Source organism: Haliaeetus leucocephalus, unplaced genomic scaffold, assembly GCF_000737465.1.
Source record: "Haliaeetus leucocephalus isolate CR32 unplaced genomic scaffold, Haliaeetus_leucocephalus-4.0 Scaffold751, whole genome shotgun sequence".
Lineage (NCBI taxonomy): Eukaryota > Metazoa > Chordata > Aves > Accipitriformes > Accipitridae > Haliaeetus > Haliaeetus leucocephalus.
This window is the reverse complement of record NW_010973187.1, coordinates 14,353,948-14,378,464: the sequence shown is the minus strand read 5'-3', so window position 1 is coordinate 14,378,464 and position 24,517 is coordinate 14,353,948. Positions and strand designations below refer to the sequence as shown.

At 40.0% G+C, this 24,517-nt stretch overlaps 1 protein-coding gene across 1 annotated transcript in view; it reads left to right on the top strand.

Annotated features, from left to right (window-relative positions):
- CELF2 (CUGBP, Elav-like family member 2) overlaps positions 1-24,517 on the top strand; it is a 245,846-nt gene that overhangs the window by 101,819 nt on the left and 119,510 nt on the right. Inside the window, exon 2 of the mRNA XM_010580996.1 lies at positions 10,412-10,608. Within this exon, the coding sequence (XP_010579298.1) occupies positions 10,412-10,608 (197 nt within the window). The remainder of the gene's footprint in view (positions 1-10,411; positions 10,609-24,517) is intronic.

Sequence of the window (24,517 nt, the reverse complement as noted above, 5' to 3'; positions counted from 1 at the left end):
TTGTGAAGCAGATTCTTCCAGCCTCACGTTGTAAGGAAACAAGAGTCGCACCATGCAAAAGTGTGTCTGCGCGTGTCAGCAAAGTGCTTTTTCAGTGTGATAGCTGAGTGCAAAAATTTCAAGAGGAATCAGGCAATTAAATTTCAAACCCACATCTCTTCTGTTTGTTAGGAATTCGTCGTTTCACATAGAGGCAACATTTTGCTGCGTGTCTCCTATCTTCTATATACACAGTTTAATTTTAATTTTTTAATATTGTCTTTCGCTGTTGTTGGGATTTTTTTTCTTTCTTTTTCTGGACAGGTTATACATATGCTAATAGAAATATGCCTATTATTTGAAGCATAGTTCTGCTTGTCAATGAAGCTTCATTAACACCGTTATCACTGCCTGACATTTATCTTATAATTTTCCAGAGTTGACTGTTACATCTCCATGGAAACCCAAATTGCAATTGAAACAAGTGAGATAATAAAGGCATCCACAGAGGATTGACAGTATGCAAGCCCACAGTGTTTGTAGGCTACATTTGTTTATAGTTCCTTAGATAAATCCATTGCAGTGGAGATTTTTATTACCTGTCTCCTGTCTTTCTATGACTGCTGCTTATTGCAAGGTTTAGAACAACACTTTTTTTATTTTGCTTTTTAATTAGACCAATAAATTTTATTGGACTCAGCAAGGGAGGCATTGAAGATGTAAATTCTAGAGTGATTTTTCTGGGATGAAATATCAATTCTTTTATATATGATTTTGGCACTATATAGACTGATGCAGTCTTAGGTTGGTTTGGGGGTTTTTTTGAAGCAGCCAAAACTTAGGATCATGGACTCTTTTGATTTGCTGACTCTTTCAGTATGTAACAAGGATCTTTTTTTTCTATACCTAAGGACTTCAGCTCGCTAAGTTCGTGACTCTAAATCAATTTAGATGGTGCCTCAAAGCATAGAGTCATGAAACTGGAGTGGGTCCAGAGTGAATTAATCTGAAATTAATTTGATTTTGAAAGGCTCCATCTGGCTGTGTTTGGAAAGGCATTTAGACAGATATATAAACAAATGATCATCTGTATTCTATATGCCAGATGTGGTGTCAAAAAAATGAAGAAATGGCTTAAAAAAAAATGAGCTGAGGGGGATTTTGTTATAATGATGCTCAACTTGTTAAATTTACAATTGCATCACACTTTGTACAATAATCTTTTCTTATGTTCAGAATTATAAAAGGAGGGAGCATGGGTGAGCTTGATAGGATATTTTGTTTTAAGTAAGAAAATTGAATGTCACAGCTTGCTTTAATTGTCTATTTGAGATCTCACATAAATAAGCACAGCTAACTGAAATTGGCTGTGCCCTTAATATGAGCAGTACTGTGATCTTCCATTCCCTTTTTAAGGAAGCTATTTAGGTAAAGCAGCCATGTCAGGCATGAGGCGTTGGCCTCCCTCTTTGGACATATGCTTTTTGGGCCCCATGAAAATAGCTCCCTGCGCTTTGTGGAGCTCGGCTGGGAGCAGGTCCGAACGTGTGTGTACACACGTGGGTGCCAGTCTTGAAATACATTGGACTGTAAATTACTTCTTGCAATAATTGGTTGACTTTAGCACACAGAAATGGCTGTGTTTCAAAACAAATGTTTGAAGGACACCTTTCCCATGCCCTCCATCCCCCCAACCCCAATTCCAGGACACAACTCGCTGTAAACTAGGTAAGTCCTTGCAAACCTCATAAGAACTGGCAGATAACTGCCAGCCTGAACATAAAACTTGCTGAAATAGTCATGTCATTAATTATCAAGTAAAAAAAAAAATTTTTTGAAGCCTTCATTACTACCTTTGAAGTTTTTTGAGGGGCAAAGGAAGAAGGGAATTGAGTAATGACTTTGTAAATTTGGAGCAGTAAGTGTTTGGAGAGTGGAGAGAGAGACTGAGGTTGTTGACAAGAAAACAGATGGTCCTACGTGTCCTGAATTTTAAAAGCCTGATACTATTCTAATTTGGTTGTTGACATGTCACAAATATATAAGCATTTGGGTGTAATCAAATACTTTTTTTTTTTTTTAAGTAATACCGATAAATGTTTCCTGCCACATAGAAAGAAGTATGCTTCATTGCAAATATGTGTAATCAGTAAAGCAAGGCATTAATAATCCACACCATTAATACTGAGCAGTCAGCTACTTCAGACTCAACTTCATGTGAAGAATTATATCAATCGGTGCTCCAAAACTATAATATAATTGTGCAACCGCATGAGTGTGCTCTCATGTTACTGTCCAGCTTATGGTAATGTAGAGAGAGTCCCTTTGCAATTTGAGTCCCTTTTAGACATAGCACAGATATTTATGCAAAAGAACAGCCTCTGCCCCAAAGAAATTAAAGAGGAAAAAGTTGGTGAGGAGCACAAGAAGACTGGAACAGTAAGTTGTTGCTCGCGAGCATCATAGTTGTGGTGATCTGCCAGGGTTCTCTTCCTGCCATAATGGAAATTGGTTTAGAGACAGACAATTTTTAAGTTAGAAGCCTTTGTTAATGCTGAGCTCTCCAGGTCAAAACCAGATGTGCAGATGCCCATCTGGGAGTTGGCCAACAGAAAACAGATACTTAAAATCCATGACTTAGATATTTATCAGACATGTCTTAACTCTTGTGGTACTTTTCTCCTGCTGCATAGAGTTAGAAATGCACTTACCTTACACCTGATGAAGACAGACCCAATCTTGTTTGAGGGTTTAATGTACAGAACAAATTCTGCCCAGAAAGCAAATATGACTTATTGGGTGGTTGCCTAAGCTGTCCTTTATGTTGCAGAACATTATTGCTTGGTGGACCTCATCTAGCCTTGAACTAGTTAGTTCCCAAAGCCTACAGGAGAACCCAGAAGAACAAGGCTGGGGCTTAATATATAGCCTCTTAGTTTAGATCTCCAAACACTTATTTTAGACATTCTTATCACATATCCCCTGAAATCTGTGATCCTCATCCATACTTGAACAAGAGGAGAAACAAACTCAAATGGTAAAGGTTGGGGTGGGTTTGGCTTCCTTCAGCTGTTAAAGGGCAGGTGTCTGTCACTGGCTGTTGAGCTTCTACTAGTTTCAGTTTAGTAAAATCTATAAGCCAATGTAGGCAAATCCTTGAAGATACTGAAAATAGACCATTATAAGTTTTATCAGCATAAACAAAAAGATGCTGCCCAGTTCAGACCTGTACAGATGGTGTGTTTAATTGTTTGCTTCCACAATTGGATGAACTAGCAATGATATTTAATTGTTTTCCAAAATAGAGGACTTCAAAAAAATCCAAACCTCTTCCTCTCCCTGTTTGCCTTCACTTCTGCACTCATTCGTTCTCTTGTTTACATATATTTTAACTTGTGTGAGTTACTCCAGTCGTGTCTATATACAGCACATATACATCATTAAGTACTAGTGTGTATTCTAAAAAATAATTTGCTTGATTAAAAATAGGTCCATACACCAACAGTAAAAGTTGAGACAGTCTGAGACACATCGGACGTCTTTGTTTTTAAAAGATGTATTTGAATGTGAAGTTGTTTGAAGGTATGATGTAGCAGATGTACAAAGTTTTTGCAAAGTTACTGTTGCTTGACTCTACAGTTCTAGAAAGCATTAGCAAAACCAGGACAATAAAATAACATCATTTGGTAGTTTTAAACATGTATACAAGGGTTATCCAGGTTGTAGGTTGAAACCCCAGCTTTAAATCAAACTGGTTTGTAATGGAGGTGATGCAACAACACAGAGGCTGAGCACCTGAAGAGCCACCAGCCTCTGGAGGTGAATGTTTAGCGATGAGCACGGCGGAGGTTGCAGCCAGGTAGGGACAGACCCTCGCTCACTTGCTGTGGTGAGAAGAACTCTGAGTGCTAATTTTAGGAAGTCAAGAAGCCTTAGCACAAAGGAGTGTATGTGCTCCAATGTATACCATGAGCTGAAAAGGTAATTGCATTTAACGTAGTTCTTATTATGATTTCTTTTTGTATCCTTGATTTCTTCCTATGATACTAATGAGGAATCTGCATCTATACCTCTAAAAAATAATGTGTTTTATCTCAGATGTGCTCAGCTCTCTTCTGATGTTTCTCTAGTATGCATTTTGTTCAGTACTTTTTCCAATTCATATTGCCCTTAGTATCATGCAGTCTGACCCTACCTGCCTGAAAGGTAACTTCCCTGTGCTGGTCCTTCTCCCAGCCCAAATTTATTCCCTATCAAAACATTTTTCAAGGTAGGAATTATTTTTTTTTTCCCCAGATTTTCAAATCTTTTTTCCTCTGTGACAGGATGCTACCTCCTTACTTTACCTAAAATTTGCATTTAAGGCATTAAAGTGATCATGTGTACTAAGTTTGGAATTAATCAGAAAAAAAGTATCCCCTATAGTAACAATGGTTTGCCAGAGTTTGTATGACCTAATGTATGGAGAGAGTTAGCAAAGCTGAGCTACAGCTAATCACTGGTCTCACCAGAAAAAAATGACTGTGAATTTTAAATTATCAGAGCAGTAAAAAGGGCTCCATTGTCTTAAGAAACATTATGCTTTTACAGATAATTTCTGCCAATGTGGAGGCAACACAAGAAAAAAATCTTTCCATTTACCATTCAGTGCTTACACAAGCACTTGAGTATTATTAGCTACTGAGAAGAATAAAATCTGAGCGTTGGATGTCAGGAATTAAAAGCCATCAGAATTGTTCATGTAGTTAATGTGCGTGTGTGAGTGCAAGTGCGGTTGCTCTCTGCTGGATGGATGAAGAATTGCTCAGCTCTTTGTTAAAGGCTTTATGGGTCTGTAAGATGGAGTAAGGGAGAATGTTTTGCGAGCTCAGAGTTTCGGTATCCCTCCTGCAATCGCAGTTGGCCTTCAAGTGTAGCGGAATGGCAGCTTTGCAAGTCTTATAACTACTCAGTTGTCAGCCCTGCAGATGGGTGCAGGGAAGCCTGGAGAAAATTATTTTGTAGACGTTACTGCATGCATAGGACCAGACGTCCTGCCGTATGCTGCTTTCTTCATTGGGCATGATGTCAGGTTCATTTAGCAACTGCTGTTACAGATATGTGTTACTTAATAATAATTATTAGTATTGTTAGCGTTTAATAGTTCTGCCAAAAACTGTACAAGACACTACGGCAGAATCAGTTAATGATTTTTGAAACATCATCTTTCCTTTGAGCTGCTTTTGAGCAACTGCGCTGTGAAAATGCTGATGGGCCAGAAAGCTTCTGGAGATGACTTTTTTTTCCCTCAAAACATAGAGACCTGGTCATTTATGGCTTAAAAATATGGAACAGCTTCTTTTTTTGTTTGTCAGAGGTTCTGGCCCTTATTTTGCTGGCCAAAATCCAATTTAGGTAATTACATTCTGTGTCTATAAATCGCAACCCCCTGCAGTTTTCAATTGGGTATGGTATTGTTCTACCCTTCCTGGCTGAAATTGTTGTGCGATAATGCTCCATGTCATTAAACAGCTGCCGTCTGTCACCTTACGATGAAGTCATTCCTCTCTAAACAATGAGTTTATAAAGCTCTTCTGGGTCCTTCCAGATAAAATTTGCTCGTAAACCAGCAATTATCATCTTTCGAGTATGGTAAGGTGATGCTTGTTTGTCTCTCTTGACAGCAGTTGGAGTCCTTCAAAGGGCGTTGTCCCTTTTGTCAGCTTGTGTCATATCCTGGCAGTGACTCCGCAGCTCCGATGTAAATATTTATTACTGTAAAACCCTTATGCCCGTAAATGCCTCTGCGCTGGGGTGGATTTAGTAGTCTTTACACTTGGAACCCGCTCGTTATCATGCTCTCGTTGTTATGTTGGCTCTTAGAGGGAGTTCAATGTTCTCCTACAGATGTCTTACACCATAGAACGTAAAAAAGGCGAATCCCCAGCAAAATGGTAAAGCCGCTAAAATAGGGTGAGGGTTGAGACATGAATTAACCAAAACAGAACAGTGAGAAGTGTTCTGGCCAGGGTTAAAAACAGATTTGAAAAATGGGTCTCACGTAAACCCGTTTGGTCCCCGTTAACAGCTGTTTTTCAGCACCTGGCTTGACACCTAGTTCATTAATGGAAATGAACATGGATTAACGCCAAAGCTCTTAACAGTGATGAATTTAAGAGAGCCCCTTTTGATCCAGACTTTATTTCTGAAGTCTGCCTCTCTCTCCTTAGCGGTCAGTTCGCTTTTAGCAGTCTTGCTGTAATTACAGATATGAATGGGAGAGACAGAGAAGGCGTCTACTAGGTTTTTCCGGTGCTCCTGCTTAAGCAGCAGTGATATTAAAACAATCTCTAACTCCTCAAAGAGTGGCCCTGTCAACTTGCTGAAATGATGGAATGGTAGTTAGGTTATTAAAAGGAAAATTGGCACAAATTGAGAGAGAGGATGCTCTGGCAGCAACCACAAGCAGCCAGTGACTCAAGTGGCTTAATCTCTGCCCTCGGGCTACTCTCTACGATATAGTTGACACCTTGTCAGTGAAGATGATGTGCTGGGTCACCCCCGAGTCCAATGGGCTAAATTGGCTGTGGAGGGAAGGATTGCTGCGGTGTAGAGACAGCAAGCCACATAATCTAATTTTTTTTTTTTTTTTTTTAATGTATGTCATCATTTGGGTACTGACAGTAATTGTCAAGGGATCCCGTTCTCATTAGTGTCCCCTAGCCACAGCTATCTCTGTACTCTCATGCTTTCAAGAAATAGTCCTAAGCTTTCGCAAGAATTGCTTTGCCTCCTCTTGGAAAGTTTCACACGTGGTTTTTCTTTTGCCTTGTTATTTCTTGGGTACAGCGGGAGGGGAAAATGGGGGAAGGAAGGAGCCACGTCCCCTGAGAGCCATTGTGTTGCCAAAGAGGAGTATCAAAAACTCTGCAGCTGTTGGCGACTAAGAGGTCTTAGTGCAGAGCAGTAATGTCCATTGGGTAAAGATGAAGGTTGGGAGAGAGTAAGGGAATTCATCTTTAGCAGAGATTATCTGTGAGGGATCAAGAATATTTGGCTGGATTTTGTATTGACCCAACAAGCTCTGTGACAACTGAACTGTCAGGCAGGTGTGCCGTGCAGTTGTGTTCCTCAGTGGAGCCTTCAAGTACACTGCAGGGATCAGATCTGTAGAATCTATAAAATTGGGGTTTTTTTTTTCCCATTGTTATCTTTCTGTTGTTTTATTCGCTTGTTCAGTTTGTCTGCATTGGCTGTAGTCCTACGGCTACTGCCAAAGCTGGGTGAGGATGCTGCTGCAAGTGCCATTGCTGCAACAGTGCTCATGTGCTCCTCAAAACCCCAACCGTGAGAGCGGGATCCCTCCTCTGAGGTGCTCGAGAGCCTTAGTTTGCACTGAAGCCAAAGGAAATGCAATTTCGAAAGGAGCCCAGTTGTGCTTGTAGAAATAAGCGCCCTCTCTGCAGACTGAACTTGCCTATCAACCCCGAAAAATGTTGGCAGCTCAGTGAAACCCCTACCTTGTGGTAGAAAAGGATTATAAAGAAAAGTCTAGGCTATGCTTGTTTTTTTCCTAAATCTGCAGGATTTAGCGGATTGGCAGAGCTGTCAGTGGATGGTGGAATTTAGTCTGGAGAAGTTTTAATGACTTACCCAAGTTAATTCAGGCAGCCAGTGACAAAACCTGTCCCCCGGAGCTTTGCATCACAGCGTATGGTAGCCTCCACGAGGAGTCAGAGCCTTTAACTGTCTTTATCCAATAAAGCATTTCAGGAATATGATCAACATAATTTGACTTCAGTTCCACCAAAGTAAAGAAAGGGCTTAAACATTTTGTGGAATTAGAAGAAATCTTGGCTTGTGCCTAAACCTTTAGCTCAAAGCAGGAGCTTGGTGCTAATGGGGTCATTAACCTAAGAAAACAGGTAGAAGTGTTCAGTTTTGTGGTTTCTTAAAAATTGACTTGTTAGCAATGGAAATTGTGGTGCTCCTGGTGGTAAAGGCGGTTTGGGTAAAGGAAAAAGTAAAGTAATAAACTTGTTATTCTTTATTAAATATGACCTTTGCTGTAATTTTGGGCTAAAGTAGCAATTGTATATGGATTTCTTAAAGAACAGATCCAACAGAGAGAATAGATGAAAGGCATAATTTAAAAATGAACTCAATTCATTTTTTAATGTAAACAACGAATGAAATGAAGGGAAAAATTAATCCTATTTCTGAAAGAAAATTGTTGACTGAGTCCAGGGCAAAGCTGGGGGCTACACAGCTAAGCTTCTACCTTTTCATGTTTTTGCAGGTCCAAAATAATGTGTAAGCATTTTCCTTAGTTTTTTTAAGCTATGCGTCAGGCATTTTTCTACCTCTCTACTAGGGAGGTTGTTTAACAGATTGGGTTTTATATAAAGGAATAGGAATTGGAAAGAAGTAACACAGTGATTTTCTAGAGGTATAAGTGTCATGTGGGTATCTACGGCTCCATGAAGGTCTGGATAGTTGTTCCCATGGCATATCATTCAAGTGAGTCAGTCAGGGTTTTTCTGTTTCTTGGAGATTTGGGGGAGTGGGGGGTGGTTCCAAAGAACCAAAAGTTGGTTGATTGTTTTGGCTCGACTTAAGTGTTATGTATGTATGGAAAACGCAGTTTCTAAGGCCTGGAGAAATCGTGATTTCTCCAGGTGTGCTTGTGACCTGTAAACATCTTCAAAACGAAGAGCATATGTAAGACAAGAGAGGGTATTTGTGCATGAAACGTAGATATAAAAGGTTGGACCAAATCTTTCAGTCTCTTACTCAGGCAAGACTCCCACTGGAATCAATAGGAATTTTGTCTAATAAACGAGTGTGATAAGTCCTGTTGTCTGCTGATCTGTGTTGAAGACACTTCACAAGTGATGATCAAACTTCACGTTGTTGGTTTAAACTGTGCCTTTAATATAACTTTCTTCTTCCTGCCATAAGTAGGGGAGTGCTAAAGTTAATATGGGCATATTAGTATGTTCAGGTGAAGTATGTTTCAAGGAGATGAAATACATGAAACGAAATAATTTGTCTTTGCACAGGTTATAGCTGTGAGACAGGGGAATTAGGGTTGTTTTTTTCTTGCCATTCTTAGATTTTTTTTTTCTCCTGTAAAATACAATTTTTGTCTGGTTGTGCAGATTTTGAGCTCTTCCAAGTCCTCTTGTGGGCATTCTCTCCTGAACAATCATCAATGGAGAAATAGTAATTAATGCCAAGATTTTGAAAGTGGCAGGTGGCTCTGAAATGCCTGAATTCTGCGATGATCAACTTTCGACATTGCTGAACACAGGCCATTTCCCTCCTTCCCCCGGTGGAAAGATGGGGGGAATGCTCTAAAAGTCGCGTCTCATTAGTGTTCTTTCTTGAAACTGAAGCATCCAAAAATTATCACCACTTATGGAATCTCTAGCCAAGTAATTAGTTGAAATTACTGTCCTTAATTATCAATAATAGCATGAGGGGTTTTTGTATTTTTACTTTTCTTCAGTATTTAAAATGATTTGTTTTTCTTATAAGAGTACAAGTCTTCCTAAACCATAATATGTCACTCGTCTCACAGAGAGCAGTTATTTTTTGTTGCTAAGTTCTTTTCCCCTGCAAAAGTGTGTGGTTGTTTTGAACTTAGATGTACATCTGGTGATCAGATAGGGTAACAATTTACAGGGTGAGAAAAATTTCAAAAATCTGATGTCCTTTTGCAGGGAGAAAAACTTTTTGAAGCAACATTTTAATTTTTGCAACAAAGTAGACAATTTTGCCACTGCCTTCTCTTTTTGAATTTTGCTTTTTCTTACGCCAGGGTGCAATAAACAATGTGCTTTAAACTGGAGCTCTCCAGACTGCTTTTCCTTTCTAAAGAGCGTAGGCAACTAATCGGCAGCAACCAGCCACATAGCTGGAGTGTTTTCCATTCTAGGCAATATCATACTAATTTGATGCACACATGGATGCTTCACACAATCTGCAAATTCATCGCTGGCATCTTGCATTAGTCATCTGACAGATTGCCAAGTGTTTCATATTCCTTTCATGTGACTTTATTACAAAACACACACACGCACTGCTTTATTTCTGCGAGTAGCTAGTTTAGTGAGAATTCACTGCAGTTCTGTTTACAACAGCCATGGAGAGAAATCTGCACTTATTTGCAACTATCCTCTGCTTTAAAATGCAAAAGTCCCAGTTTGTGTTGTGCCGCTCGCTTCTTATATAATGACATTAGGCAGCAGCCTGCAGAGAAAACCAGACTCAATGAAAAATGTAATCACATTGCTTTTTGTTCATAATACTTATGCTATTAATTAAATACTGATTTTTTTTTTCTTCCTGCTTTGTGCCAATTGACATCATCTTCTGCATCTAGTGCACATGAAAACTGCGTACTCTCCTAACTTGCCTTCTCTTTTTAATCTCCTTTTCCACTTTCTAGTAACGGCACAGCTAACAAGATGAATGGAGCTTTGGATCATTCAGACCAACCAGACCCAGATGCCATTAAGATGTTTGTTGGACAGATTCCCCGTTCATGGTCGGAAAAAGAGTTAAAAGAACTTTTTGAGCCTTACGGAGCTGTCTACCAGATTAATGTTCTCCGAGACAGAAGTCAGAACCCTCCCCAAAGTAAAGGTACAGTAGTTGTGCTCTCTTTGCTTTCAATTTGTTTTTTTTTTTTCTGATGATCTTGCTTGCCTTCAGGATTTCCAAAGAGGTTTGCATCTGGGCTGTCTGTTTTGAAGCATACTGTGTTGAGCCATGCAGCAGTCCTAAACGGAGAGGACTCCTGAATACCTATCGATTACTGTCTTCCTCCTCTTCTTAAATTGCAGTTTAAGTGTCTGTTATCTGGAAGCGTGCATTCCAACTGTGCAAAAAATAACAAAAGATTGCTGTCCTTGTTGAAATTATCATTGCCAAGAAACATGGAAACCAGAGCAGTCGCTTTCCCAGGATTAGCTCATGACAAATATAATTTTCTACTTCCTTTCATTTCCTCTCCTTGCACCCCAGGTGGGAATAATTTTAAGGATACAAAAGGGGAGAAATGATAGCAGTGGGCTCTTGCTACGTCATTGCTCCAGAGGCAATAAAAATTACTATATAGAGTCGCCCTGCCCTTTTTCCAAAACCCGATTTCTTTTCTGCAGTCATGTAAAAGGATTGATTTTTGGCACTGGTATTTTTCTAAAAGAAAGGGTTGGTTTTTCTTCCTGCATTTTTTCTGTACACATGTAAAGTATTTGTCCTTAACTATATTGCTTTCTTTCACTGTATATCTATGCATATTTAGGCACATAAGAATTCTGTCTATTATACCTATGTAAGTATAACATATGCTTACACATAGACTGAAAATTAATATTTTGTTTTACAGAATGCATTTTTCTCCCTAAATAGTTGTATACTTTCATTTATACTTCAGGTTTGGTACATGAAAGTTTTGCTAGCATTACAAATAATTAGTGCAGCTCAGAGGCATAACTAGATATGCTTGTGTGCCTGGCTGTAAGGTTCCTAGATAGTTATTCATTCTTACTGCACTCCTGCCACTCTGCTAAAAACTTTTACAGCACACATGCTATGGAGAATATCATAAAACAATTTTGTCGGCTAGCAGCTAACTAGCAGTGCAAATCAGCACTTGCCTGAGATTTCCAGTTCCGTGAGAGGTGACTGCTATTGCGTGAGGCACACTGCACAGCTTTGGGTGCTCCTGTGCTTTTGTGCAAAGCGCTGCCAAGGCTCAGCCTTTCCTCCTTGCGGTGGTACGGGGCAGAGGATCCCCTCATCGGCCTCTTCTTTGCTGCCCCAAGTTAAGCAGTCTTGTGCTTTGGGTGGTATTAGTTCATTTTGGGTTGCTCGCATGTATCACTTCTGGTTAAAAGACTTGGTGCATTGCTGTCACACCAATGTCAGGGAGGGGATTCGTCTCACCATACCTTGCTGCTAATCAAGTCCCCGTACTAGATTGCCTTCAGAAGTAGAAGGTATTTTTGGTTGGAGCGTTTCAGTGTAGTTCTGCTTCCAGCTCCCTCCATTCCCCAGGACTGATGTCTTGTAGCATGTAGCCCCCTGCTATGTTAGCACAGAGCCCTCACCAACTGTCTTTTTCTTGTAATGCTGGATAGAAGACAGCATTAAGAGGTCAAGCAACTGGATTTTCTGCAGTCCAGGCTGCTATGGATGAGCAAACTCCTACTTAGTTTAAACCACTAAAATGCTGAACTTTGAGACTCGTCCATTTAGAAAGAGCTGATTCCCGGGCCACAGAAATGCCTTCCCACTAAGCAGTAAATGAAGTGAGAATGATATTGTGGTTAGACAGAAGAAAGCCATTGATTCCCATTTCTGTAGTGTTTGCCATTATACTGTACCTGTCTGTCAGGCAGCTGGAAGGCATAAGGATTAAGCACAGGTCATGCAAATCATTGTAGACTAATTATGAAGGCTTGTAGTCCCCATCTTCAATATTCTTTTTGAAAAGGTGGTTGGGTTTGGGTTTTTTTTTCTTGCTTGGACTCTTTTCAGCCATGCAGAGATGATGCTTTTATGTCATTATATGTTTTAATGAGTAAATGAAATTAATCCTCAAGAAAGGCAGAATAACTCTCGGACTTATATTTCCCTGACACAGCAGCAAGCTCCTCTGGTGGTCAGCTTTTCCCTTGGGAGCTTTGGAGGAGTGTATCTCCATGCTGGCTCTACCCTTCCTCCTGGCTGAGTCTGCCAGCAAGTTTGCTAGATATAGAAACCTCTTGAGTTTCTTTTGGATATCTCTTGACTAGGAATGATCTTTATTTTCTTAATCCAGTAGCACAAAAGATTCTGTGTGAGAGATTGTTAAGACTGCTAGAAACAAATAAGAAAAAAAAATTGCCCTGAAAAATGTCTGATAGTCTTGTTGTCATCACGATGCATGAGAAATACTTCACCTGTGCTATCTAATTGGCATTTGATAATGAAGCCGAGTATTGACTTTTTGCTGGGAGGTGTGGTTGAATTCCGTGCTCTCCTTCTTTGTAAACACCCACACGAAACAACCATTTTTATTTTATTTGAGCTGGGTAGATGGGGGTAATGCATCACCTCCAGTTTTGCAGAACAGTGCATCAAGGGGATCCTGTGGTCGGGTGACACTGGAAAAAGTCCATTTTTCATTTTATTGCATGGCTGTGGCTGTGTGTCGTGCAGAACATTCACAGGCTGGTATCACCCAGAAATTTCTCTGAATATTCTGCAAGCCATGAATTGCAACAACAAAACTACAAGTTAGCGTTACTACACCATGCGGGGGGTGGGGGGTGGGGTGGGGTGGCAGTTTGGTTTTGTTCTTTGAAGAAAGGCATTTTGATTTTTCGAAAGATTTCTCTCTTACCAGACAAGGGCTGTGTATTTCTGTTAGCTTGGCCAAAGGGGCTTCTCCAATTTGGACAGAATTTTTCTCTGATGAACTGTTCATGAAACTGCAATCTGAGTCTCTCCCGATTCTGTCAAAAATAACCATAGGCTGCTTCTCTCTCTCCTGCTGTTATTAAGACTGTCTTTCATACCCTCCAACGACAGACGGCCTAGTTCATGTCTTTCCTCCTTTTTTGTATTGCTTGCCAGCTCTGCAAAGCTGAAGCTGGAGGAAGAGGAGGAAGACAGGTAGAAAGCCAAGTTTTACTCACTTTGGAAAACTAGAGGAAAGATATCTCACTTCCACAGATACATTGCTGCTAGTGCAAATGTTGAAACTTGGCTTTATTAATTGGGAACCGCAGGAATGGCTGCATTTCCATGGGTGATGGTTGGAATATCGTCTGTCGGTAGGAAACTCCTTGTGCTTTCCAGAGTTTGCAGTTCTCCGCTTTTTTTTGGATATGTGAAAGAGCTCAGCAAAGGAATTTGACTTCGTGTTTATCCCCTGTTGTTTTGTAAGGCTTTTTCCTCTTTCTGCAACAAGAGAAATCCGGGGGATTAGGTAAACTAAATACAAAAAAAAATGGGGGGGGGGGGGCAGGAAATCCTGTAACACTGAAATAAATGGCACTCTCAGCTTCTGCGGGCTAAGGGGATTCAAAGTCTAGGCAGATCAGCCATCTCTGTTCCCATTCCAGCTTTCTCCCTTTATATAATTTATTCTGGGTGGATAGATGACTTTTTTTCAGAGTGGTTGTTAAAGAGAGCTTCTGTAATACCTCAGATACAGCCAGCTCTATGCAAAGGCACTATACACTGCCACCAAGATCTCTCTTCTTCCCCACTGTTCTTCTAAGCCAGAAAGATTTCCTTGGCTGCTTTTGTTTCGGAGTCCGAGTGCTGAAGCAAGCAGATGGCACAGGGCTACTTTTGCCTTTTGAAATGCAGCAGAAGAGTCTTGGGCCAGATCCACAATGTCCTTTTGGTACCTTGCCCCGGTTTTGATACCTGTTAATTCTTGTAGGGATCAAGGTCCCCTAAACCAGCTTTGTGAGCCTGAGCCTGCTTGCGCTGCCATAGGAATCGCGTCGCAGAAAGCAGGGGAGAGGCACCTGTATAACAACTAACTCCGTGTTTCCTTGTAGCCTTTTACAGACCCTTTATCAGATTAGAGGGAAGCTGCTGAGTGAACAAGGATGTGCTGTAGTTAAAGGCCAGTGTTTATTATTATCCTATTTAACATGGTAATTTAAGTCTACCGGGAAGCAAGCAGAGGAATCTGATAATGAGGCGTTCATCTGCTGCATACAGGAGAGACTGGATGGGCAAGGCACGTAGGAGGCAGAAGTTAGCTGGCTTGGTTCGGTACCATTTTGGCTACGGTTTAGCCCTTCGGAAATACTTCTGTGCAGGTAGGAGGGCTGGTTCCTCCCCTCCAGCGTGTCCCTGCTCACCGTGCCCCATTTTCTGCGTGGCAGAGGAGAAAAGGGAACTCAGGCAGTCCTGCACAGGAGCAGAGCTGTGGCACTCCGCTTGTCACACAAACCCATCCTGACTGTCCTAATCAGCAGCAAAGACGTTAACCAACTGTTCCTTGCCTGCCCTTGCATCACTGCTCAGCCGATTGCACACTCCTGCTCCTGGAAGCAATTTCAATGCATTGTGTTTTGCAAAACTATTTTAGATGCTCTTTAAAAGCTCCCTTCAGCCAGCGCTCCAGGAGTCAGGGTTTCTCTACATATTTTGATTTATTTTGTGTTTTTCATGCTCTCACAGTCCCACATGAACATTGCTTAGCTTTCAGATCGGGTGAGTTGCATCATGAGCACATATGCTGTCAAAAATGCAGAGCTTGGGACCACAGCCATTTTGCATGTGTGTTCTAGGCTAAATTTTAGTGATCATGGCTGAGAGATCTTCTGTTACAATTGCAAACTTGAAATCTTTCATGCACTGAATGAAAAAGTGCCTTGCATACTTTTTTTAGCAGGTGCTTTGTGCGCTATATGAAGTTTCACACAATAAAGACTGGCAAAAGCCCGATGTTGCTGTTAGATACAAGTACAGTGGGGAGGGAGAGCAAATGATAAATTTGAGTTTTTAACTCAGTTTCTGACTTTAGGATGTTTAAATTTAAACCTTAAAGAACTTTATAATTGTTTATGGGTTATAAGTAGCATTATAAAATATGTTATAGATGTGAGCTGATTTTTATAAAAGGTAATCCTTATTCGACAAATCTGCTGGAGTTTTTCGAGGGTTTCTCTGAAAGTGGACAGGTGTGAAATTGTGTATATAATCAAGCTGGATTTCCCAGGGGCATTTCACACAGTGACACACAGGAGACTAATACATACGGTTGCTGGTGAAGCAGAGAAGGGCCCATTTTCAAATGGAGAAAGGAGGTGGTTAGATGATCGAGGGCAGATTAGAATGGGGAAAGGTTACGGGCCAGGGGAGGAGAGGGGATGATGATTGGAGAGCAACAGGGACTGCTATTGGAGATCAATACTTTTTCACTCTCTATGTAAATGGCTTTGACAGAATGAACCACCAACTTGTTATCCAACTTTTTGGATCATGCAGAAGGGACTGGATGGGGGCGAAGCTACCTGATAACCTGGAGAAAACAATCCAATACAAAGAGATTCAGCTGGGTAAAAAGAACTGTGAGCAAGAAGAGTAAATCTGAGTTTTGAGTGAACAAATATGTTGAATGAGTATATTTTTCAAAGATTCGAGAGCAGGAGAGGATTTGAAGAGTGCATATATCATAAAAGGACTGACATGATGTTTTGTATCCGTATGGTCAAAAAGGCACAGAAAAAGCGAAGCTGTATAAATGGAAGCATTGAGCATAGCTTTCAAGGAAATACTGTACCACTAAAAGAAGGATTTTTTTGATCATGTTTAAACTACAGTTACCAATATTTAGTACCATTCTATAGAAAAAGGCAGAGGTCCAGAGAAGAGCAGCATGATTTTATATGAAGTCAGGAAGGGTTAAGCCATGGTAAAAGGTCTAAGAAGGTTAACTTGTAAAGGGCTTCAAGCATTGACTTACAAGACAGCTAAAAGGGGAAAAGCTGAGGAAGAATACAGGACTGTACCTTGGTTTGGAAAGAAAAAGTTATAAGGGGATACAATTGAAGTTTCTGCAGTGTGTTGAAGAGCATACTGAAGGCAGGAATAGATAAGCTCTTTCAATTAATATTAAACCCAGGGACTGCACAGCATAGACTTAAGATTGAGAAACAGCAGGCCAACAGAAAAAAAATCCAACTTCTTAAGTCAAACTTTTTTCTTCCACTTGCAGAGCAGAGAATGGTCTTCCAGAAGTAGCAGTAGGAAGAGTTCCAAAAGAAACTTTTCTCTTGCTTGCTTCCATTTAGTATTTTGAAATAATGCATCCGGAGCAGTATGTGACATGACTGCTCTCCACGTCCCAGTACAGTTTCACCGCAGAAGCAGGGTGAGGTGCCAAGGCTGCAGTGGACACAGCTGACAGTGGCTTATCTATGTCCAGCATGAAGAGGGTCTGAGATTTCTGATGACCCCTGATATTTTTGCATGGCTTTGAAGAGGGGGAGCAGATGAGGATAACGTCCCATCGCGTACTTGACTGCAAACCTGTTGCCCACATAAATCAGTCTCACTGTATATTCCCATCATTGACTATGGCAAGAAAGTCAGCCCCCTTTAACGCTGAAAAGTATCACAGCAAACCCAACCCAGCCAAGACGGTGCAGAAGTGGAAGATATTTGTGAAGATACTGCATCAGGAGTGGGGGTTTGTGACTGCAAAACAGGAAGAGTAGAGGATGTTGGGGGGATTGGGTAGAGAGTGTTTTTTGGTTGTAGTATTTAAAGAGGGAGATAGCACTTAAAACCTTCCTTAGCCTTGTCTCTGAAGTTCCTATATACAGCATGTGAATGACTGGAGCTGTAGCAGAATTAAGCCTTTTTTTTTTCTTTTTTTTTTTTTAAGGCATCTTTTCACTCCACGTTTTTACAGTATTTATCACAGTGGGGGCTTGGTCCAGAAATGAGGGCTCTAGGTGTTGCTGTAAGAAATAAATAAAAATAAAACATCTCTAAGGGATTAAAGTAGATCGCTTTGGGGCTCATTGGTTGCAGTTTTGTAGCAGCTTAACTGTGATTTACAAGTGTATATGAATTTTCAAAATTAAGCTAAGACTGTATAAGCACATTGCTAATTATATCCATGCTGAAAAAGTGCATAAACTTTAACTGCATGAATTGGTTTAGTTAAATTGATAGAAAACCCAAATGCAGACCAGCCATTAGAAGTGTAGGACTTCATATTCCAGTTGTGGTTTTCTTAATTGATCTCTAATGTTCGTGTCTGATAAACACTTGGGGAAGAGGCAAGTTAGGTAAAGGGATGTTTGAGCTTCGGTTCAGGCATGAAATAAAATCTGAGCACTTTCCACGTACATTCAACAACTCCAGAAATACAGATGAAAATATGGGTTCAGTTTTCCTGACAGTTCAGGAGAAACAAGATAGCCAAAACGGAAGGGATATGTCTGTCTTTTTTTCCTAATTATATTTAAAAACAACTGAAGGCTAATGATTGAGAATTAGGGGGCTTAAACAATAGTGGGTTTTTGTCAAGACAATGCTGGAAAAGAATATTTTGCACAATAGTTAAAAAAGGCAGGCAATTCTTTGCCATAATGTTGACTTCTTCAGCACACCATCCAGCATTTACCTACAGAATATTTTAGAACAACTGTACAAAAAATCCCAAACGTTCTTAAAATATAAATGGGTAATCTGTTTTTCATAATGCCATCATTACATCAGAAAAAACCACATAGGCAGGCAGTTAAAACAGCCTGAACTTTCAATAAAATTGAAAAAAACAGCTAATCAAATTGCATTGTTGAATCTGAATAATATGCCAAACCTCGGTCTCTCAAATATATATAATCTCAAAGGCAAAAATTGTAATGCATGGAAAAATCTAAGTCAAGTCATGCACGCACTTGCACACAGGAATTAATCAATGGATATAATACTCAGACATAAAATCACATGCATGTTTAAGTATTTTCAAGATTGGTGCCTACATTTAAGATATATACCTCTGTAATAGTGCCAGATACTGTCAGTTTGAGATTTATAGTATTCAATTTCTTCAGTTGCATATTAAAGCTCACATCAATGAGTTTCGATCTTTTTATGACATTGTTGTAGCACTGAAATTCTTTCCTCTTCCAATTTTCTATTAAATGAATAAACATACAATATTTATCTGCTTGCCACATAAAAAATGATGTGTGTTTTTGTTAAAGAACAATGGTTTCAAAAAAAACCCCACAACCCTTCTTTTATTATATAGTGTTTCTAATTCTATTCAGTTCTAATGTTTGAATCATTTGCTCATAACATAGAAGGAGGTTTTGCAAAGGATTTGAGAACCAGTCTGAAATCTTCACGTGCTTTGGCATGGAGCTCAAAGGAGGAAAACATTTGACAACTGAGCAATGTCAAAAATGAAGTATAATTGGGGAGTAGCCTTATAAGCATGTATTTCAGCTGCACTGCCGCTTCCAAGTCTCTCATTTCCATTGCAAGAACGGTGTTTTATTGCTTTCATCTTCTGCTCCTGTCACCCCACTAAAATCATGCACAAGTGCGTGTGCATGCATATGCACAAATAAATAAAAGCCTAAAATTAAAACGCACAATGCAAGAAGTTTTGCTCATTGAAAGACAGAAGAAGAGACTCCAAGGCAGTGAGAATTTCTCTGCCACTGCTGAGATGATGTGAGAGACACGTAAATATTACAATGATGGGTCGCAATAAAAAGCTAAAGACCATGTAAAATGTTTTAGCATAAATACGCCATCAATTTTGTTAGTTCTTAACAGGAAATTTAAACCCTAGGAAGGCTTTGAAAGGATGTCTGTTATTCTTTATCACTTTGAAATATGTTACAGAATGGATATATGTGTAGCATTTGCAGTGTAAATTAATTACTAGTTCATTACTTCCATCTTCCCTGTGCCAGACCTTGTCACCCTGTATTTTCTGCTGGAGCAGGGTGGCAAGAGGACAGCATTGGACGTGCTTTGGGTCTTGTAGGACCCATAACCTGCTCAGTATCAGACTTCGGTGATACAGTTGCCAGGAAAGGGTGTGCCGTGCCAGTGGTAGTAATACTTTTTTTTAGATGTCAGTTCCATAGTGCACTGTAACCATCAGCATATTTCAAAAGAATAGCAAATAACTCCCTAAGGATAAAGTCTGGTAGTGGCTTCTAAGCCTGGTTTGAGCTTAACTCAAGCCAGTGAGCTGTGGGTGGAAGGCTGCGTATGCCATATAAATCTCCTGGTCCGTCTATCTCAGGGAAGAAGGCATTTTCAGGAATCTGTGTCTTTCTAATTGCTTATAAAAACACTCTGAGACAAGGCAGTGAATAAATTAAATTTGAATGTTTCCAGTGGATTTTTTCAGTTTTTCACTGAACCTAATTACTGTCTAATCTATGCCCATGAGTATGCAGTTTTAAGTGGGATGTTAGACTTTCACTCTGCAGATTAAACTCTGCGGTGCATAAATTCATTATTATTTGTGGAGGAAAAAACTTCAATGTCTACTACCTTGTGGTTTTAATTTAAAATAACTACTACATCTGAGTCATGCATACTTTTGGAAGAATAAGACGAGCTGGAAAGAGATGGAAGGTGTTTTCTAATACACCATCTCTTTTATTTGCCTAACTGAATTGGGAAAATTTATGTTTCAAACAATAATTAAACTGTCCTAGTAGCTCAAGATGTCATGCTTTCAATTGCAATTTTAGGGAGCTGTACCGCAATAGGGAGTAGATTAGTGTAATGTACTGCATGAAACTTTTTAGCTGCAAGGATGAGCGCGGCACTGTAAGGAGCACCACTGCTGCTTCAGCCGTAGATCTCCAAGTGTGTTGCAAAGGGAGACAAATATCATCGCTCAGTTTTTGCCAGCTGGAAGGAGTGAGATACAGAGGCCTGGGGAGACTTTTCCCAAAATTTTTGAGTCACTTTGAGCAGGCAGAGAGTAACATTCTGCCTGTGCCGTTGTTGTGTTGCCTAAATCAAATCTGCTCCCTTCATTCTCAGTGCTTGAACCCCTGAGCTGGTTGACACAAAGATTTTGTTATGTTAACACTGCCCAGGTGAGATCTGCATTAGTTTATTCACGTATTAATCAGATCTGATGAGGACTGCAGTTAGAAAACGAGTGTGGAGCAGACCCATAGGCACCAGCTCCCACTCTTCCTGTGCCCCCCCTAATTAAAACAATGAGTATTAAACAACAGGTTTCCTTTATTATTTGCAGATCATGGGATATAAAAATCATTGTAGATTTAAAATGGACTATATTAACCCGAGTAATTCTGCCGGGGCTTCAGTTTCTATAGTGAAAAGTGTTGTGTTGTCTCTGGCTCAATTAGATTTTTCTCAGTGTCAGTTTTAATTCACTTCACTGGAGTGTGGGGGAACTCTCTGTGGAAGGGAAAATGTTACTTCTGAATGAGAGCCTCCTGTAGCCCACATTTTATTTAAGAGTTTTAAAATGCTTCGCAGTCCCACATTCTCCCTTGAACGTCTGCTATTGTGTGCTGTAAGAGCTGAACGAAATCGCTTGATGTTTCTTAATGTGACAGGCATCTGAGTTTGAGCAGGAGGATGGAAATAGGGAGAGCAAGGTCCTTGCTTCCCTCTTTTTATTTAATACTGAAAAAAAAATAAAGCCTTGGAGAGCCTTGATGGCCAAATAGACATAATTATGTCAAATGTTTCTCATCCTTACAAATGTCCACCTGTCCACATGTACAGAGAAGGAAAAACTAAGAAGCAGGGTTTGCTTTTGCAATGCTGAGTCCAGGGCAAAGGTTGAGTGGCCCGAGAAGTTGTTTTTTCCCCTTTAGACGTGGCATTTCTTACCTCCCATGGTCGTCGGCACTTAAGTGTGAATTGCTTGGTTACGCACTGCTTGGTGCACACTGCCCAAGTAGCCCAAAATGTACTATTTCTTTCCTATTTTTAAAGGGAAAAATGGAGGTGATCTTTAATTTGAGGGTGCTTCTCGCTGTTGTGAGAAAGAGAAGACGAGAAAAAGAGCCTACGATAGAGTTGTAGGGGAAGGTTTACCAGACAAGGTAAACATCTGAAACGTCCACTGTGTATAGGTGGGACTTTCCAAAATGCTTGTTTCCATCATGCTCAGCACGTTTCTCTTCCTGTCTCTAGACCTCTCCTTCCAATATTTCATTAATTCTCAAGATATTAGATTTATGGATAGTTGTGGACATGGAAGTTTTACTTTGGGGTTGGATTTTTTTTTGTTTGTTTGTTGAGGTTTTTTTGACTGACACCTCCCAGCTTCCAGTTTTGCAAATGATTTAGGCTGCTTTCCAGTATAACACTGGGCTACCTACAGGAAAGCACCTGGGAGTGTCACCAAAACCAGTCAATTGGGTCAATACATGTGAACCTCTTTTCTGATTCAGACAGAAGATGATACCTCAGCGTTATGCTAGAGTGCCCCATAGCTAATAATAATGCCTGCCTGTATGTGAAAGGTAAATAAGAAATGATCTCCACAGAGTATCCCTTCATGTTTTTCAGAAGAATTGAGCAAAACAGTCTATCAAAATTCTGCTTTCTGAGTGTGTCATCTCCCAGTCTTTACGTTTCCAGTAGTGTTAGCGTCCCTTTCCAGTCCTGAGCTGTTAGCATGGAATGCCTTTCTCTGCTTTGTTGCTTGCTAGTTCTTGCTTGAGTATATATTGAGTTAAAAGGTGCTGTGTGAAAGTAGGAAATTATTATTATTATTATCATCATCATCATCATCATTATTTAGATGCTGCGGTTTAAGTAATTCAGAAAAATCTCACAACTAAAGGTCAGCGTAGCTTGTAGGTTTACACATGCACAGTACAAGTAACCTTCAGAAATTTCCTCATGACAAGATAAGTGCAGCAATTATATTTAAATGAGTGCCAGAGAAAATTTCACTGTAAACTACATTAGCTGGAGAGTGTATGCTCTAAGAGGATTTAATTGAATTAATGTTACTTACTATCAAATGCTCCGTCTAGTGTATTGCCAGGTCTCCTTATTACTAAGAATAATATTTGGCTCATAAAGACCCCTGTTCAACTAAGCACACAGTCCTGATGACTTCAGCAAGTGATAAAAGTTAAGGCATGTGCTTTGCTGCTTTACTGAATAAGAATAGGCTTGAAGCTAGGCACAGGTATCAGTGTGTGTACATAGTGCATAATCACGGAGCCCTTTAAGAAAGCTGTTGATGGAGATTCCTCTTACAGATGGTTTTCCAAGTGTCTAACGAAGGTGGGATTTTGGCCAAAGTGTCCTTCCTAGTTCGAGTGTAGCCGTTGTGTGTAACGGCTGCACCAGCGATGGAGACAAGCAGCCCAAGCGCAAGTCTGGGTGTACAACAGGAGGGGTGTCGGGGTGAGCCGCGCCGGGGCTTCGGAGCCGGTCGTGATGGCAGAGGGGTTTCATTGAATAATCCTGGTGCTATTTTTAATGCTGTTATTAATGCAGGATTCTCACTCTTGCATTATACGGAGATGCCACAATGAGATCCAGGTAGGTTTTTTGTGTGACTTCCTACATAAAAGCAGAAATGCAAATAAACTGCGTTAACATATTCACGTTATATAAATGGAAAACTCAGACACATGGAAACACGGTGACATAGCCAGAGACATGCTTCAAGTCAATGATAAAGATATCCGCAGTTTTCCTACTCTGCTCTTATGTTTTAGCCATTAAGGAGAAAATGTGATGTATTGGATGTTTTTGCAGAATATTTTTGAATGTCAAAAATACCACTGATGTATGCGTCTCCTTTATGTTTGATATTATTCTATTTTCCTTTCATATGCATTCTTTAAAAAGCGAATACATGAAATCTAGCAAAAAAATCTTTTATTCTCCATTCATTCAGCAACAAAAACAAAAATAAAAAGGTTTTGAACTGCTCTTTTATGGAAATTGGGAAACAGTGGAATACTTTCTACAGCAACTTTCTTTATTGTTGGCTGAATCAAATGGCAAAAGTTTTTATTCACCTACGCATCTTACATTTTAATGATCCACATGTCACTCCTGAACTTCACCCACCCATGTTTATGTATGCAGTTGACATTCTGGTACAATCAGTAAGGCACATGCCATTCAGAGGAGTTACAATCTCCTCTTTGTTTTTGTGTTTTTGTTTTTGGGGGAAAAAGAAAGAGTAATTGCCCATGTCAACTGATGTTCATTATAGGGAATTGTTTAGCTCTCTTAAAAAATCATTGGTCGGCTTTTCCCCCGTGAAAATATTCAAGGTCTCAGTTCACAAAAGAGCATGTAAAGCAGCAGACTAGCAATCTGTGCTGCAAGGAGCGAGAGTGCGATGTTCTGTGCAGCAAATGTCAGAAGTGCTTGCTATCTTAAAAAAATAAAAAGACAAATATTTAGTAAGGATGAGAAACATTATTACGGTTGCAGCCAGATGTGGTTTGGGGGAACAATCTGTTTAAAAGTAGGGAATTTTTTTTTCATACATTTGTATGGAGCATTTATGATTGAACATTCGTTAGGTAGCATCTGGCATGAACTGTTCCCTCTTCCTCTCTAAGTTTCATGGCTTTGTGTTGTATTTAAGGAGGATATTACAAAAGGTAATTTGATGTCTCATTCTCTTTGGTATGGTCATGGGTTTAACTTTTGAATGACTCCCTTGAAATAGGAGGAAGGGGAAAAAAACCCCACCAACATTTGGTGGTTTTTTATAGGGAATATACAATATTTTGATGTCACAGAGAGTGCCCACAGTACATTGTGTGCACGCAGCAAGTCAAGAGTGCAGCCGCCTCCGCTGTGGACCAGGGTCCGTGCGCCACAGATAACAAAGGGACCCGAAATCTGGGGCTCCAGTCTCATCCACATGCTCTTATTATCGTTTGCTGTTTGTATTGCAGATGCACGTAACAGATTGTAAAATATGCTGTACAAACAGATTGGTAAAATGATCTTTGTCCTGAAACACTGATGGCATAGATGAACAAGAAGGATTGAAAGCGTGCCTGCACTGAAAGCT